This window comes from Mustela nivalis (assembly GCF_964662115.1).
Source record: "Mustela nivalis genome assembly, chromosome: 4".
Lineage (NCBI taxonomy): Eukaryota > Metazoa > Chordata > Mammalia > Carnivora > Mustelidae > Mustela > Mustela nivalis.
The window spans coordinates 56197705-56214054 of record NC_139023.1 but is presented as its reverse complement, the minus strand read 5'-3'; the positions used below and the strand labels follow the sequence as shown (position 1 = coordinate 56214054).

Here is a 16350-nt window from a genome sequence, read left to right as displayed (position 1 = left end):
GCACAGACTCCCTGCTGATCAGGGAGCCCAGATATGGGACTTAATCCTGGGACTCCAAGATCATGACCTGAGCTGAAGGCAGTTGCTTAACCAAATGAGCCACCCAGGGACCCACAGAAAGTAAGTATTACTTGAGCAAATAAATTAAGTCACTGATTCAGTGAAAATCAACCACCTCTCTGAGAGAACAAATTTTGTTTTCTTGGGAATTTTCCTCTTTTCCTAAAATGAACCAGAGGCTTATCATCCTACACATTATTTTGAAGAATGAAAGCTAAAACATCTTAAAAATTGTATAAGTCAGGGCGCCTGGGTGGCTCAGTGGGTTAAGCCGCTGCCTTCGGCTCAGGTCATGATCTCAGGGTCCTGGGATCGAGTCCCGTATCGGGCTCTCTGCTCGGCGGGGAGCCTGCTTCTCTCTCTCTCTCTCTGCCTGCCTCTCCGTCTACTTGTGATTTCTCTCTGTCAAGTAAATAAATAAAATCTTAAAAAAAAAAAATTGTATAAGTCAAAATCACAAGGAAGAAAAAATTATGCTTACCTCCTCTTCCTCTTTCATGTGAGGAAGAAAATCTCTTGTAAAAGCCTCCAATCTCTCTTTCAGCTGTTTTGCATAATTTAACTGCTCACATTCGTTCTAGAAACATAAAAATAATTATATTCTATAAAAATGTTGCTTCATTATTTATACTGTACTGATCCTAGGAAGGTACAACATAAAACCTCAGGGAAAAAAACAGACTGAAGAACAGCAAAGTGGTCTCTGTATTTTTTGTTGCATAAAGATGTCCTTAAAATATCTTGCAAAGGAACCCTGAATTTTTAGTAATGTGATCTAGTATTTCTTTAAAAGGTCATAAAAAGTCTAAAAATAGCAACTATTTGCTCAAAACTTCTATTAATTTCTAATGTATACATTTATATAATTTCTATGTTTCAGTTTTCTTAACCTATGTCTGAGCAGTCTCCAAGAGCTTAATGGACTCGATCACCAGAGTACCTTCATACTCATCCAATGTACCCTCCAATACAGAATCCACAACATCTGTTATGCCAATAACAGATATTTATGCTAATGGAAGACCATGTCTACTTCAAAAGGTCAGATATCAACATACCTCTAGGTAAGGGGCTCAAGACATCTTGAAGTATATCAGTCTAGTTCTGGACAACAGCTAAAAGGTTTTCTCAGATGAACTAAGATCCCATCTCCTCCCTCTATAACAGCTATCATTTCTACATCAGCCCTCTCAAGTTAAAACATGTGGAATTTTACAGAATAATAAAACTTTTAAAATAAAGGAATATTGTATCCCTGCCCAGTCTCCTCCTTTATTTACTAATTTATTCAACTGCTTCCCAATATTTCATCCAAAGTCCTATTCTCTGAAGATTTTATACATTTTCCCTAAGCATCCCAAGTGGCTTCCAGTTCTACTTCACCTGCTAAAAATGATCAAATTTGCTTTTCCAATCAAATTACTCTTCTCACCCTAAAACCCATCTACACCTTCTCCTATTAACAAATACCCACCTGGACTGCACAAGCAGTTCAAACCCAACATGTCCAAAATGAATCTTTTTATTCCCCAAGCCTTTTCTATATTCCCTCGAATTTTAGGCTCAATTCTCATTTTTACTTCCTTTCTCTTTCTCCTTTCCCTTCCCCTATATATGCATGCCCTACATGCTACCAATTACATATCCTACATAATTCTCATCTGTCCCCTTCCCTCTATCTCCACTAGCCACTACTTTAGTTCAGATCTTAATCATTTTATTAAACAGGTAATATATGAACATGATATAAAACTGAAAAAGTACAAAGAAGTATTCAATAAAAAGTAAATCTCTCTTCCATCACTACCCAGTACTCTACCCTTACCCAATCACCCACTTTCCCACCAAGCAGTTACTAATGTGTCTTCTTCCAGACACTATTTCAATAATTTTGAGAATGGTCTTCCTGCCTCAGTCCTGTCTCTTCCTTCAACCCATTCTCCTCCTTGCGGCAGAACAGTCTTTCTAGAATATAAATCTGTAAGTGAAAAGTGTGTGTGGGGTTTGACACAGTTACAACTTAAGTCTATGCTTCACCAAGCCAGAAGGGAGCTGTAAATGAAGATCAAATTTCAAATTTCTATAATATGTAAATATAATTGAAAAGGAAAGTCTTTTTATATCATTATCCTAAACTATACTCAACTATGGCTAATTTTATGTTATACAATTAAAAATTGTCCTGTTTAACAATCCCTGCACCCTAAAATATGGAAAGGAAATACACATTATCAATAACATTCAATTTTTCAATAAATAAAATTTATAAAAGTATTCACTCTTAGAAATAATCTCACCTTTAGTCACCAATAACTACATTTATTATAGCTTTAAGAGTTGAACAAATGTTACCAGAAAGTAAAAATTCTATGGTAATTAAAATTTCGACTTACAAAAACAACTTTAAGATTTGGGGAAGAGCACTCACTATAAAATTTTATATACGGTAATGAGGAGGTAACTGACAAAGATTCTCATCAACCTGAGACAGACTCCTCTGAGCCCCCTTCTCAACTAGGCCTCAACAGTAAGCTCTGTCCTTGGCCCACTTAGTCCAGTTTTAGCTAAAGTCATTCTGAGTCCGTTTAGCAAAAATCCCTCTACCTTAGGCATCTTATCATCCTCAATATCTATCCATCCTCAATATCTTATCAGCCTGGTCTGCTGCCTTCAGCAAAAACCCTCTTCAGTCAGTCTAGCAAGATTCTCCCTAGCCTTGACGCTTCCTCTTAGTAATTTTCCTGACCCCCACTCTTGCTCCTCGGCTATAAATCCCCAGCTTTCCTTGATATATTCAGAGTTGAGAGTCAATCTCTCACCCCTACTGCAAAACCTCAATGTAGTAATCCCCTGAATAAAGTCTTCCTTATGGTCTTTTAACAAGTGTCAGAATATTTTCTATAACGTAACATCGTTTACTATAAAATGCTAATAGTTTTTGCTGACATACCAGCAAATGACACAAACTGTGATAAATACCCATTTTTGTAACTCACCTTAACATTCTTCAGTCCCTTTTCAAAGAGACTAAGCATCTCAGAGAGTTTATTGTCAGAATGTACATTATAAATGGTCTGGCTGCGTTGTTGAAGCAAACCAATAATGTACTCATTTTCAATCTGCTCATGCATTTTGAACTCCTTAAAAGTAGCATACAGAGACTGCAGAAGAGCACGGAAATCATTGTTGTTGGAAAAGTTCGTTTTAGAAAGCTGAATAAAAATTTAAAAAGAAAAGCATTAATAAGTATATGTAAATATGCATCTATAAAAAATACTCAAATGCATTCCTATTTAGTTTTGTACATAGCAGAATACCTCTCTTACACTTGGTTCAAGTACAAATAAGAGAAATTCATAAATTAACAAATTATAAAAGTATAATAAAAAGTACACTAGGTCAGGAAGATACTGATTTATATTCTGAAGGCTTGATGGTACAGGTAAATGACGGTACACCAATATATCACTTAAGTTCTTTAAACAAAAGGGATTAGACCAACTCCCCCCAAACCTAAAATTTCATTACTCTGTATTCATACTAAAAATACACACACTCTATAAAGTTGCATGAAATTCTAAAACAGTTGTGTTAGGATAACATGTAAGTGTTTTTGTCTTTGTTCAAATATTCTTTATGCTATTATATTACTTTTACAATATAAAAATTTTAAAATACTCTCATAGTTTATTTAAACTTTAATATCAAGAGGGGTCTGATCTGTTACAGAAATAATTATAAAGTACTGAGCTATTAGAATATTACTAGACAATTTCAGGGGAACTAGTTTTGGGGGGTTTTATCTTAAGAAAAATGGCATAAACACTTAGCAGTTTATATAAGAAATCACATACTTTTCTGAGGTAGAGCTACTGTAATAGTATAACACTGAAACCTAGCAAAAGGACTGAAGGAAAGCTACAAATCAATGAAAATACAAATCAATGAAAATGCAAAGAAATGTATACACTGTCATATTCTTTAACTCTACTGTTCAACCAAAGAAAATGACTATCTGTATGTAATTTTAATTTTTTACATTTAATGGCAAATTAAATTCTCATGTTTAAATGCATACATCTTATCAAAAAACCTGATTCAAATTAAAGTTCAAAATAATATTAAAATCCTCCATTACCTCCATTGCCATATTAAATCTACCTTCTACTACTATATCAACTCAACTCCAGTTTCAAAAGTCATTTTAAGGGGCACCTGGGTGGCTCAGTGGGTTAAAGCCTCTGCCTTCGGCTCGGGTCATGGTCCCAGGGCCCTGGGATCGAGCCCCGCATTGGGCCCTCTGCTCAGCAGTGAGCCTGCATCCTCCTCCCTCTCTGCCTGCCTCTCTGACTACTTGTGATCTCTGTCAGTCAAATACATAAATAACTTTTTTTTAAAGTCATTTTAAGGGACAAAATCTGATTACAATAAAAACACAGACTGTAAATGGAGGGCAAAAAGCTACTAACACCACACTTCTAGTCTTGGGTTTGTCAAGTCTGAACCAGTATTCCTTAAAATGGAGTAGACGCTAAGCTGTCTTAATTGCCTGGTCTCAGGCAGAAGTAGCAGGCTCATGACAAAGCATCAGAAAAGACGGCAGACTCCTAAAGCTGAACTAGTCCACTATACATAGCAGAATTAACTAAATATCTTCTGGAAAATGCACTATGGATTAGGTATTAAAAATCATTTGTAGGACTCCAGAGCAGATCCCAATTCTATCATTTACTTAGCTCTGTAATCCTGGGTTAGTTACTTTCCTCCTTCAATGTCTTACTTTTTCTTCTTGGTGTTAAATGAGAACAACAACATCTGTAGTTTACATGGTTGCTATGAAATTAAAATGAATTGGTGCTCATTAAGCATAGCTCTCACCATTTTGAAAATTAATCATTCATTTTTATAAATTCATGCATTGTTTACTCCATTCAAATATTTAATGAGCAACTATTATGAGCTGAGCATTGCTTCTGGTACTCAGGATAAATACATCAGTGAACAAAATTGCTGCCTTTAGGAAGCTTACATTCTAGTGAAGGGAAGTTAACACAAGGAGCAGTAGCCACAATAAGTAAATTATCTAGAACAAGGGCTTTTTCTGTAAAAAAAACTTTTTCTGTAAAGAAAAAGAACTTTTTCTGTAAAGGGCCTGATAGTAAATATTTCAAGTTCTACAGAGCATACTGTCTGCAGCAACCATTTAATTTAGCTGCGGTAGCATAAAAGCAGTCTATGAATGAGTGTGGCTATGTTCCAACAAAAGATTATCTAAGGACAGAGAAATGTGAATTTCATGTTATTTTCACATATTAAAATATATTATTCTTCTGATGTTCTCCAACTATTTAAAATTGTAAAAATCATTCTTACTCCTGAGCCATACAAAAACAGCAGGCAGGATGGATTTCTTTAAACTAATGTTGTGGATTTTATCCTAAGAAATGTTACACAAGACCACATAAAATTTACTAGAGGCTAATCTCAAAAACTGAATTTTTAATTAAAATAAGTCTTAGTAGAAATAAGAGATTAATCTAAAGAAAACATGATATTAGCTATATAATTTTTTAAAAAACAAAAACCAAAGCATGGCAAAAAAATATATTAAAACCCTCATATGACTTAACATTTTAAAAGGCATGCAGGAAATTCTGCATACATTCTCATTGGACCGTTACAAAATCTTCAGATTTAATAACAAGCTAAGATCAAGACAAGGTTCATACTATAGGTTGAGAACCCAGTAAGATGTATAAGAGGACTGACTCTACATTATTCATAGTCAATCCAGCTTAGTGGCTAAAAGTGCTGACTCCGGAGCCAGATTACTTAGGTACAAATTCATCTCTGTCAGCAAGTCACTAAATTGCTCTGTACCTCAGTTTCTTCCATGTGTAAAATATGGCTAATAATATTAAATACCTCACGGGGTTCTTGTAATAATTTAATAATATATCTAAAGAATACAAAACCTAACCTGTATTAAGCCCTACGTGGGTTTTTCTGTTATTTATTTAGTTAGCCCATATGAAACTATCATTAGAAGTCCTGGGTGGCTCAGTCGGTTAAGTATCTGCCTTCGGCTCACGTAATGATCTCAGGGTCCTGGGATGAAGCCCCACATCAAGCTCCCTGCTCAGCAGGAAGCTTGCTTCTCCCTCTGCCGCCACCCCTACTTGCAGGCGCGCTCTCTCTTTCTCCCTGAAATCTTAAAAATCTTAAAAAAAAAAAAAAGTCCTTATACTGGGACATCTGGGAGGCTTAGTCAGTTAAGCATCTGCCTTCAGCTTAGATCATGATCCCAGGGTCCTGTGATGGAGTTCTGCATTATGCTCCCTGCTAAGCAGGAGTCTGCTGCTCCCTCTCCCTCTGCCCCTCCCCGCTATTCATGCTTTCTCTCAAATAAATAAAATTAAAAAAAAAAAAAAAAAGTACTTAAACCACACAAATCACTGTATTTCCACTTTAAATAAGCAACTGTTTCAACCTGGCACCTTAAAGTCAGTAAATTTAGCAGCTAAAAGATAACCAGAGCACAAGCAATTTAACATTTTAAAAATCTATTTATATGAATTTTTAAAATTGTTTGCCTCTACAAAGTTATTCCAACATACAAACTTCAGTGACACAAAAATAAACCTAGACATTAATATCTGTGACATACTGAAGTCTAAGACACACTATGTACTATACTAAGTATTTTAAGATTACGTAGGTATTAAAATTCCCATTTCACAGATGAAGAGATGAGGCTGAGAAAAAATAACTTGCCCAAAACCATTCAACCAGTAGACAACAAAACAAAGATCAAATCTCTAGGGCTCTAAAACTTACATTCTTTCCACAAGATACAGTATCAGTCCCAATCATAAAGCTATCCTTCCACATCCAACAGAGTAAAAACTGTCAGAATGAATACTTGCTCTCAAGCAATAGTTCTCACCAAGGGACGGTTCTGTACCCCCCACTACCCTCTAGGAACTAATAGGCAAGGACATTTTTGGTTGGTACCACTGCAGAAGTGATACTGACATCTAGTGGGTAAAAGCCAGGGATCCAGCTAAACATCCTACATTGCACAGGACAGCGGCCACAAAAAAAATCATCTAGCCCAAAATGTCAACTGTGCTGTGGTTGAGAAATGCTACTCTAAAGAAGTGTTTTTCAAACACGTTTAACTATGACCTTTAGTCTGAAATACAGTGCAATCTAGACACACACATCACAGATACTTCAAACAAATTTCTGGAAACACTATTTCCCTCTCTACCCTGTGATGTACTCTAATATTTACTCTTCCCATTTCATTTTTTAAACGCTGTTTCTATCGGCATTGGTGGTATAGTGGTGAGCATAGCTGCCTTCCCTTTTTTAAATGCTGTTTCTGACCCACAAAATTGATTTCATGACCCACTAATGGATTAAAGGACACACTATGAAAAACACTGCCCTACAGGAGGATATACAAGTTCCTACAAACTTGTATGTATAACCTACAAACTTGTATACTCTGATGCTTGGCAAACTCAAAAATGAACCTATATACAACAAGACAACACATAACAAACAGTAACAACCAGTGACATGGTATCTCCTGTATTTAAAAAAAATTTATAACTAACTTTCTGTCTCACTCCACAACCTAAAATCTTACAACCTGGCTTCAAAGTGACTCAAAAAATTGTGTGACTTAAAGACTAGATTAAGTTTTAAAATAGATATGAAAAATAGTACAACAAAAACCCAAACACTATTATCCCAAATAAATTTTACTTTTCAGCTACTGAGCCAAACAATGCTTTGATTCAATCAAGGGAAACTTATATCCAATAAAGAAACCTCAATTAACTACTGGTCAAACTATCTGGTCTACAGATAGAAAAAAACTATGGCCTACACGTGAAATGTTTCAAATAAAATCATATAACAAACAGTAAGTAACAGAACTAGTAAGGTAATACTAAAAAACAAGGGCTTCAGAAGGGGGGGGGGATCCTATAATTAAAATTCAGGCTCTCCTAATCACCAGTTGAATTGGGAAGTTACATAATAACTAAGTCTGTTTCCTTGTCTTTGAATGATGGATAATACTTGTCTCATGGGGCTCCTATGAGGATTCAAAGAAATAACGTAAGCATGTAGTAAGAACTCACTGAATTCCCTTCTCCTTCCTCTCCTAGTTCTCCATTCAATATTGTCTCTAAACCGGTCTTCCCAATTCCAGTCAACTAGAGTTTTTATAGGTATGTAGAAAGAGAAAAAAAGGAAAACTAAATTCTTCATAAAGCTATACCCACTCAATTTTAAAAAATAATCTAATTATTACGAGCTTATTTCCTTCCTAGGACTTCTGTCATAAAAATGTCCCTTATTTATAAAATAATAACCAAATGGGACTTTTAATATCACTACCTGAAAAACTTGGGCACTCTATAACAGCCTCCACCACTTCAAAAACTTTTAACTGACTTATAGGTAAGTCTAGGAATCTCTGTATTATACACATCCTTAAAACCACCACTTACTTTTTATTCTCAGAACTCAGCTGAAGGAAATCTTAAGACCACTCCTGACATTTTAATATACAGCTAACTGTATACTTCCCTCTGCTCCTACTATACTGCATTTGGATTTCCACCTTAGAACAATTTTAAGACTGTAAATTCCCCACATCGCACCACCAATGCTGGCTGACACAACATAAGGCCAACAGACAGTAGACTCCACACTTACTGGCAGAATTTTGAGGACTAGAGGAAACACTGAAGAATCGGAGTAAACTGGAAAAAAGACATCATCCAATGAAATGTTCACTAAAATCATCCCAATCTGGAAGGTCAGTGAATTAGAAAAAAATTTCATAAATGACTTTTTTTTTTTTTTTAAGATTTTATTTATTTATTTGACAGAGAGAGATCACAGTAGACAGAGAGGCAGGCAGAGAGAGAGAGAGGGAGGCAGGCTCCCCGCCGAGCAGAGAGCCCGATATGGGACTCGATCCCAGGACCCTGAGATCATGACCTGAGCTGAAGGCAGTGGCTTAACCCACTGAGCCACCCAGGCGCCCCCGTAACTGACTTTTAACCAAAAAGTTTTTTCAAAAACTACTCTGGTTTCATACAAAGAAAATTAAACTGGAAATCAAGATCCTGACTTGGGTTTCCGTCTAAATCTGTAACTAACTGCTTTTGTAAACTGGGTCTACTAACCTAAGCCTACAACTTCCCAGCTATTTAACAGAAATACCCGCTCCTTTACCTACCTCAAGGACTATTGTCTGGATAACAGGGGAAAATCTTTCCATAAAACATTATATAAGAGGAAATCCATGAGCAAAGGATTAAATTAGGTATTACACAGCAATTATTTAAAATGTCCTACAAGAATAAATTATTCTAGGTAAACTAGTCTGAGCATACAAATGATTGAGCTGATGCTAGTAAATACATGGATGCTTCTAAAATATATTGTACTTGAAAAGTCTGATACTGGAAATAAAACTGACCACTTTACAATTACTTGACATTCCGAATTAACATTCAGAATAAAGCGAAATAACATACCTTTTATCTTTTTTAGTTTTGAGTACAAAAACTAGTTCTCATTTTATAAAGTTCTACTGTGGGCTATTTGGGTTGAACATCCATGGCCTTTACAAACCGAATGATGGTGAAGGCAAAACTTCAGATGACAAACGATACAAAAACAGTCCTTTAAGATTACTCGGCCAGCATTAAACACTTATTACTCCACTGTAGCTCCCAAAGGACATCCTAGGAGAGATTTCCACTAGCTATCAGTATCAAGAAGAAATCTTGATGTAGAATTCCTATACACTTTTCGCCCCCTCAATCACCTTGGTCTCTAATCCACAGTTTGGAAAATCGGGACTTTTAATTTCCTTGATGAAGATACACAGCAAGATCATTAACTATATGTAATTAAGAATTAATGATTATTTTAACTTAGGCTTATGTCAAATTGAAACTGCTTTCTTAAATACTTCAAGAGGAAACATTTACTGAAAAGAATCTTATTTGACTGAGGTCTTGCTTTTTTAAAAAAATGGCACCGTATGAGGCTGGTTAATCTATCACATAACTAAGTATAACGGTGACTCTTAACTACTATGGAAGAGTCACAATCATTTGATGAAAGCCACAGACTCCCTAGCAAAGTGTACACATGCACAAAAATTTACATAACAATTTCAGGTGCTTGCTCTCCAGTCTAAACTGCAAAGATGAACTCCTATTCCATTAGTCCTCACTAACTTTCCCTTTCCAATTTTCAGAAAGTAATAAACCTCCCATTTTTTAATTTCCTGCAATTAATGAATACTGTCAGAATAACTAAGTTCAAAAGCCAGAGGAAGTAAAAACACTACAGCAATCTATCTCAAAAAAATGTAGGGCTACAGAGCATAAGCTATGGCTTGCCCATTCCTTATGCTTCTCCGGGATAAATGGTTCTCACCCTTGGCTGCACACTGGACTCACCTCAGGAGCTTTAAATTACAGTTGATGCCTGGGTCCTACCCTGAGAGAGGTTGACTTTCAGTGGTCTCGGCACTGGAATTTTTAACAGCCTTTAGGATGATTCTGATCAGCAACCAAGGTTGAGAATCACGGTCCTGGACTGTCCTGTTTAAACCCGTATATCTGAACCAGGTATTTTTTAATTTTCAAAATGGAGGGAGGAAAAGATGGTTGTGAATGCGTTTTAAAGAGTTGGTTTTGAATGTGGCCTAGCACGAACACTGTGGGAACCCTCCAACTACCCTGAGCTGTAAGAACCCTTCTTTTCTCTCAACAGTGGTTCTGCTTAATGCTATGTAATTTCTGAAAATTCATCAGAGCTGACTTCTATACTTAAACAATAGTTGTTTAAATGCTTTTTATTTGGTTCATTTCTACACGAGACAGGACAGCCTGAAGTTTTCAGGATATATGTGGACTTCCCCCCAACGTAAAACTGATAAAAATGTGGACGCTTAATACTGCTTTAAAATCATTAAAAAGATCCTGCACCATCTCCAGAAAAGTCCTTTTTCAGTTAATGCTGCACCAATTAACACTCCAAAAAGGTTCTCACAGTTAAACCTAACTTTTTCCGAGGTCCCTTGTATTCGAGCCCACGGTAAGAATTCCAAGAGAACAGCGGTCTTATAACAAAATCTACACCGGGTAAATGCTCCAGGACAATAAAAGTTGCGAGGAAAAAGATAACCATAAACGAAAAGTGAAGCTTCTGCAGTCCCTAGACCGAGAGACCTGGGTTTTCTTTCCAATCAAGCCAGTGAAAAGCTGGGGCATAAAATGAGCAGGGTTGAGAGAAGCTGCCCATTGAAACAGGAAATAAGCTGGAGGTTCCGAGGATGGATGGGTGTTTGCAAAAAGAGCCTCGAGAGCCCCCAGACGGGCCGGGGAGCCGGATGAGGGGCGGTGCTGCTGGGGGAAGCGGGGGACAGCTGCAGAAACGGTCTGCCGAAGCGGATAGGAAGCCCAGCGCAGGTGGCCGGCCCGGGGTCCCCGAAGGTCGGTAGGGCGCCAAGGAGCTTCTCTCCCTGAGTGGGCGGGGGCAGGGGTCGGAGGCCCAGCGCGGCCGGAGGGAACGCGGCCCTCCGCCAGGGACACGCAGCCGGGCAGGAGCCGCGCCGCGGCCCCCGAGGGCACGTCCGAGGCCGCCAGCCGGGTCGGGGCGCGGGCTCCCCCGAGAAGGTGCGGGGAGCGAGCGCGGCGCTGACAGCTGCGCAGGCGGCAATCCGTGCGCCGCGGCCCCGGGGGCTGCGGGCGCGGCGCAGGCCAGGCCGCCCGGGGACCGGCCCGCTCCTCCTCTTGGCCCGCGCTGCCCGGAGCAAGAGGCTCTGCACACCGTTACCTTGTCGCAGTAGAGCCCCACCAGCTGCTTCATCCGCCAGTGTGGGGCGGTGAAGACGTCCACTTCTTCGGGGAAGGGCGCCATCGCCACTGCCTCAGCCTCTGCCTCAGCAGCCGCGGCCGCCGCCTCTCCATAGACACCCTCGCCGCGGGGCAGAGGCGGCGCGCCCCCCTGCGCATGCGCCCGCCCCGTCGGCGCGCGCGCCCGGCCTACTCCGCCAGCCGGGACGCGGGGACGCGCGGGCCGCCGCCATGCGGTCCCTGAGGGCCACGTGACCAGGCTCGCGGCGGCGGCTCGCGCTCTCACCCACCTCCTCCGCTTTTTTCGTCCCTTGGTCCCTTCGCTTAGGAAAGAAACGAAGTCTTTACCCTATTTGTTTCACAACATCAAACACATTATCTGAAGGGATGGGCTGTCACTTTGGGGGCGCTCTCAGCGCTGCTGCTACGCCCACCAGGCCTTGAGGCCGAGGCAGCCGAGCACAATGGCCGAGCTCCGGCCAAGCTCCGGCCAGGACCTTCGTCTGGGCGCCGCGGGCAGTGACGCCCACTGCCCATGTGGCTGTTCTGTGCCCCACCGGGCCCTCCTTGGCCGCCCTTTGCACCCCTGCCACTCCTGAGTGGCGGGCTTGACCTGCCTGCCCGCTGGTCAGAGGCTCCCGGAATGGGTGGACCAGGACTGAGGCTCTGAGAACTCAGCACCCACAGAGAAACCCTGCCGCGTGAGCAGACCGGACAATGGCCGCCCTTCTGTTCTCGGGGAGCACCGAGGCTGGGTCTGGGAGCGCCGAGGCTGGGTCTGGGAGCAAGGCACCATCTCCTCCAGCGCAGGCCAGAGGGGAGGGCAGCGTGAAATTCTGGAGCTTCCAAGGAATGAAGGAAAAATGTGCCCTGGAGATCAAGGAGGCAAGAATGTACCTCAAGCACAGGAACACCTGGTCAGGGATGTCAGAAAGGCCTTGGGTGGTGGGGGGAAAGGGCGAATTATCACAGCAGGGCGAGAAAGAAACTTGGTACACATACTTCCATTTTAAGCCGAGACTCACCGAGAAAGGAGATGAGCAAGGTCACTGCTAGGAAAAAGTTCACTCCCTGCCCACAGGTCAATTTCCCCCTGCCCTAGCCGTCAAAGAGACCTAGGGAGACCCTGTTACCGGCTTTACTGATCATGATCAACTCTCAATCTGTTGCCTGGAGAACTAAGGGAGTCCAAGAAAAATGGGAGAAAACAGGAAAGGCTAAGAACCTGAAGGTTTGGTTATTTGCTTAATAACTATAAACTGCAGAAAGGCAAGAACCAAATACGTTCTGTTCACTCCTTATATCCCTATTATCTATCATAGTTCCATAACTACATAGGGATTTCATGAATATTCAAGAAATGGTGGAGTAGAAGGTGAGAAAGAGCCTTGCAGTAGAGTGCGTCTGTTTATTTCTAATGCACAGACTGGAGATAAAGTTAAATTACTGGTTTTGCCCGCTACTGCTTGTAGAACTTTGAATAAGCGGCATGAAGTCTTTGTTCCTCAGCTTCCTCATGTAGAAAATGGGGACGAAACCGCTACGGACTAAATGCTTGTGTCCTCAGAATCATTTGTTGAAATCCCCTTGCTTCACCATGTGCGGGTATAAGGAGTGGGCCTTTGGGACGTAATCAGGATTAGATGACGTCATGATGGATTGTTGCCCCTCTAAAGCCCTCTTGATGGATTCTTGCCCTTCTAAGAGTCGAAGAGGGCGCTCACCATGCTGGCACCCTGATTTTGGATTTCCAACTTCCAGAACCATGAGAAATAAACTTATGTTGTTTCATCCAGTCTGTGGTATCTTCATTTTAGCAGTCTGAGCTAAGACAAATACCTCCTTATGGCACTGTTACACGAATTAAGAGCGTTGATATATTTGAACTGCTTATATTAGCACCTGGCACATAGTAAGTACTGCCTGTAAACTGTTATTATTAAATGAAACAACTTTGTGAGGTAGCCCTATAGGAAACTAAGTCTTGAAGACATTCTGGTAATTGCCTAGCATCCCACAGATTAGTAACAGAATAATCTGGCCATATGAATCTAAGTCCAGTATTACCCTCCCAAGCTCTGTATTAGTTGTGTGGCATACAGAGATGTAGTTTATGCAGTCTGTCCTAAAGAAACAGGGACGCATGGATGGCTCAGTTGGTTGGGCATCTGCCTTCAGCTTGGTCCTGAGGCCAAGCCTGATATCGGGCTCCCTGCTCAGTGGGGAAGGCTGTTTCCCCTGTTTGTACACTCTCTCTCTGCCAAATAAATAAATAAAAATCTTTAAGAAAAAGAAAAGAAATAGTATTTAACACTTAAGTAATAGAGGGCGCCTGGGTGGCTCAGTGGGTTGAGCCGCTGCCTTCGGCTCAGGTCATGATCTCAGGGTCCTGGGATCTAGTCCCGCATCGGGTCTCTGCTCGGCAAGGAGCCTGCTTCCTCCTCTCTCTCTCTCTGCCTGCCTCTCTGCCTACTTGTGATGTCTCTCTGTCAAATAAATAAATAAATAAATAAATCTTAAAAAAAAAAAAAAAACCACTTAAGTAATAGAATATATATTAATCTCTGTCATCCTCTTCCCCTTTCTCTTCTTTCTTTTAAACTCTGCTCTTTCACTAGGGCTTTACTTCTGTGTTTTTTATTATCCCCCAGAAGACATTTTCTTATTTCTGCTCTATTTCTTTAATTCATTGTGATCTTTCACTCCAGCTGTCTCAAAATGTAGAATCAGACCTCAGGTGAACCAGTTATATGAAGAAATGAGTTCCATGAGAACATGCACCTTGTTTTATGCTCAGCACTTAGAACAATGCCTGTCATACAGTTCGTACTCTATATCTATTTGAGCCCAATGCAGGGCTCGATCCCAGAACCCTGGGATCATGACCTGAGCCAAAGGCAGACTCTTAAGGACTGAGCCCCCCAGGTGTCCCAGGACTCAATATCTATTGAATAAAAAAAGAAACGGGGGTACCTGGCTAGCTCAGTTGGTGGAGCATGCAACGTTCAATCTTGGGGTTATAGGTTCGAGCCCCATGTTGGGTATAGAGATTACTTAAAAATAAGAATCTTTAAAAAACAAAAAAGAAAGAAAGATTTAGGAAAGTTCCGTGTATTCTGTAATTTCCTCATTTTAACTAACTTTCAATACACCATGTTCTATTTCTCAATACTTATTTGTGTCTGTGTTGTTCACATAGTACCTCCAGAAGCAAGCACATTAAATAAGTGTTTCACAACAATAAAAAAAAAAAAAATCCATCCGGACAGTTTTGCTGTAACCTAGAATTTGAAGCTGTGTAGTCAGCTCAACAGTAATAACAGCCCCTTTGGACTCTGGCCATCTCAGGGAATTTGTTTTAGATGACAAAATGAAAGAAAGTGATAAAAAATAAGTCCTGTGGGTCATTCTTCCCTCTAAAGGAAGCTGTTAACATTAGCTCCATATGTTGAGCAATGTAGCAATTAATTATCTGCTATATCAAGAACAAATGAATGATTTACATTAACCTTTAGCCCCAGAAAGAAGGCATTGATCAGTGGAGTGTCATTATAGGTTGCTGCAACTCAGCCAATCAGGAACTGTTACTGAGGCCAAGGTTGTCTTTACTTACCTCTCTATGATTTCTTCTCATATAAGACAGAAAAGTTCTAACACACCATCTAGCTATCAGCTACCACAGGGAAACCAGATAGGCAGGTGAACAGAGCAATGAAAATCCACATCATATGGTGCCTGGTGTATCTTCGGTTACTTCTTTCTGCTCTCATTCTCTCTGAAAAACTGCATGCCACATGGGGGAAAAAAGATGCCAAATCATTCCATGGTGACCTAAAAATATGACATTAAGCCTCTTCACTAGTATTTTCCAACCCTAGTTTTGAGGGCCCTGGAAAGGATTAGTGGTCAAGGAAAGTCAATTCTAAGGCATTTAACTCTGTTTACGTGAGTGACACAGCACTTTCCCCAATAGGGGGTGAGCTGTGAAAACAAGCAATGAAAGAATGTTGCTGTTGCAAAAACAGCTGGAATCCGGTCTTAACTCAGTATTGGAATTCATCCTCACTGTCAGTCAAAATAGCCAATCAACATTTTGCTGCAGCAGGCTAGGCTGATCAAGGAGTACAGGTTTCAGTAGGCTTGATGGCATTGTTAAAGACAGTATAGCCAGACTTGAAATGCAATCTCAGATGCTAATTTTCTTTCTTTCCTTTATTTTCATTTTCCTTTAGGATACCTTATATGTAAACAGCCTTCAAAAAATGAAATATATATAGACCTTCAGTTTGCCCCAAACCCTTGCTTTCTTTTTTAAATTTAAATAGTGAATGCTAATTCCCCATTCGTGTTCACTATATAATTATAGATGAGTCACTGTGCGTATTAC

The 16350-nt window shown here is 40.1% G+C and overlaps 1 protein-coding gene across 3 annotated transcripts in view; it reads right to left on the bottom strand.

Moving 5' to 3' along the window:
* The window catches only part of FBXL5 (F-box and leucine rich repeat protein 5), a 74658-nt gene that overhangs the window by 30052 nt on the left and 28256 nt on the right, over nt 1-16350 (bottom strand). For 2 of the 3 annotated variants that reach the window (XM_082728715.1, XM_082728716.1), the window contains 2 exons: nt 3057-3272; nt 542-637 (listed from right to left, as the gene is read on the bottom strand). In XM_082728715.1, the coding sequence (XP_082584841.1) occupies nt 542-637; nt 3057-3272 (312 nt within the window). Of the gene's footprint in view, nt 1-541; nt 638-3056; nt 3273-11943; nt 12208-16350 lie in introns of those variants that run through there. The other variant, XM_082728714.1, reaches the window with a different exon arrangement.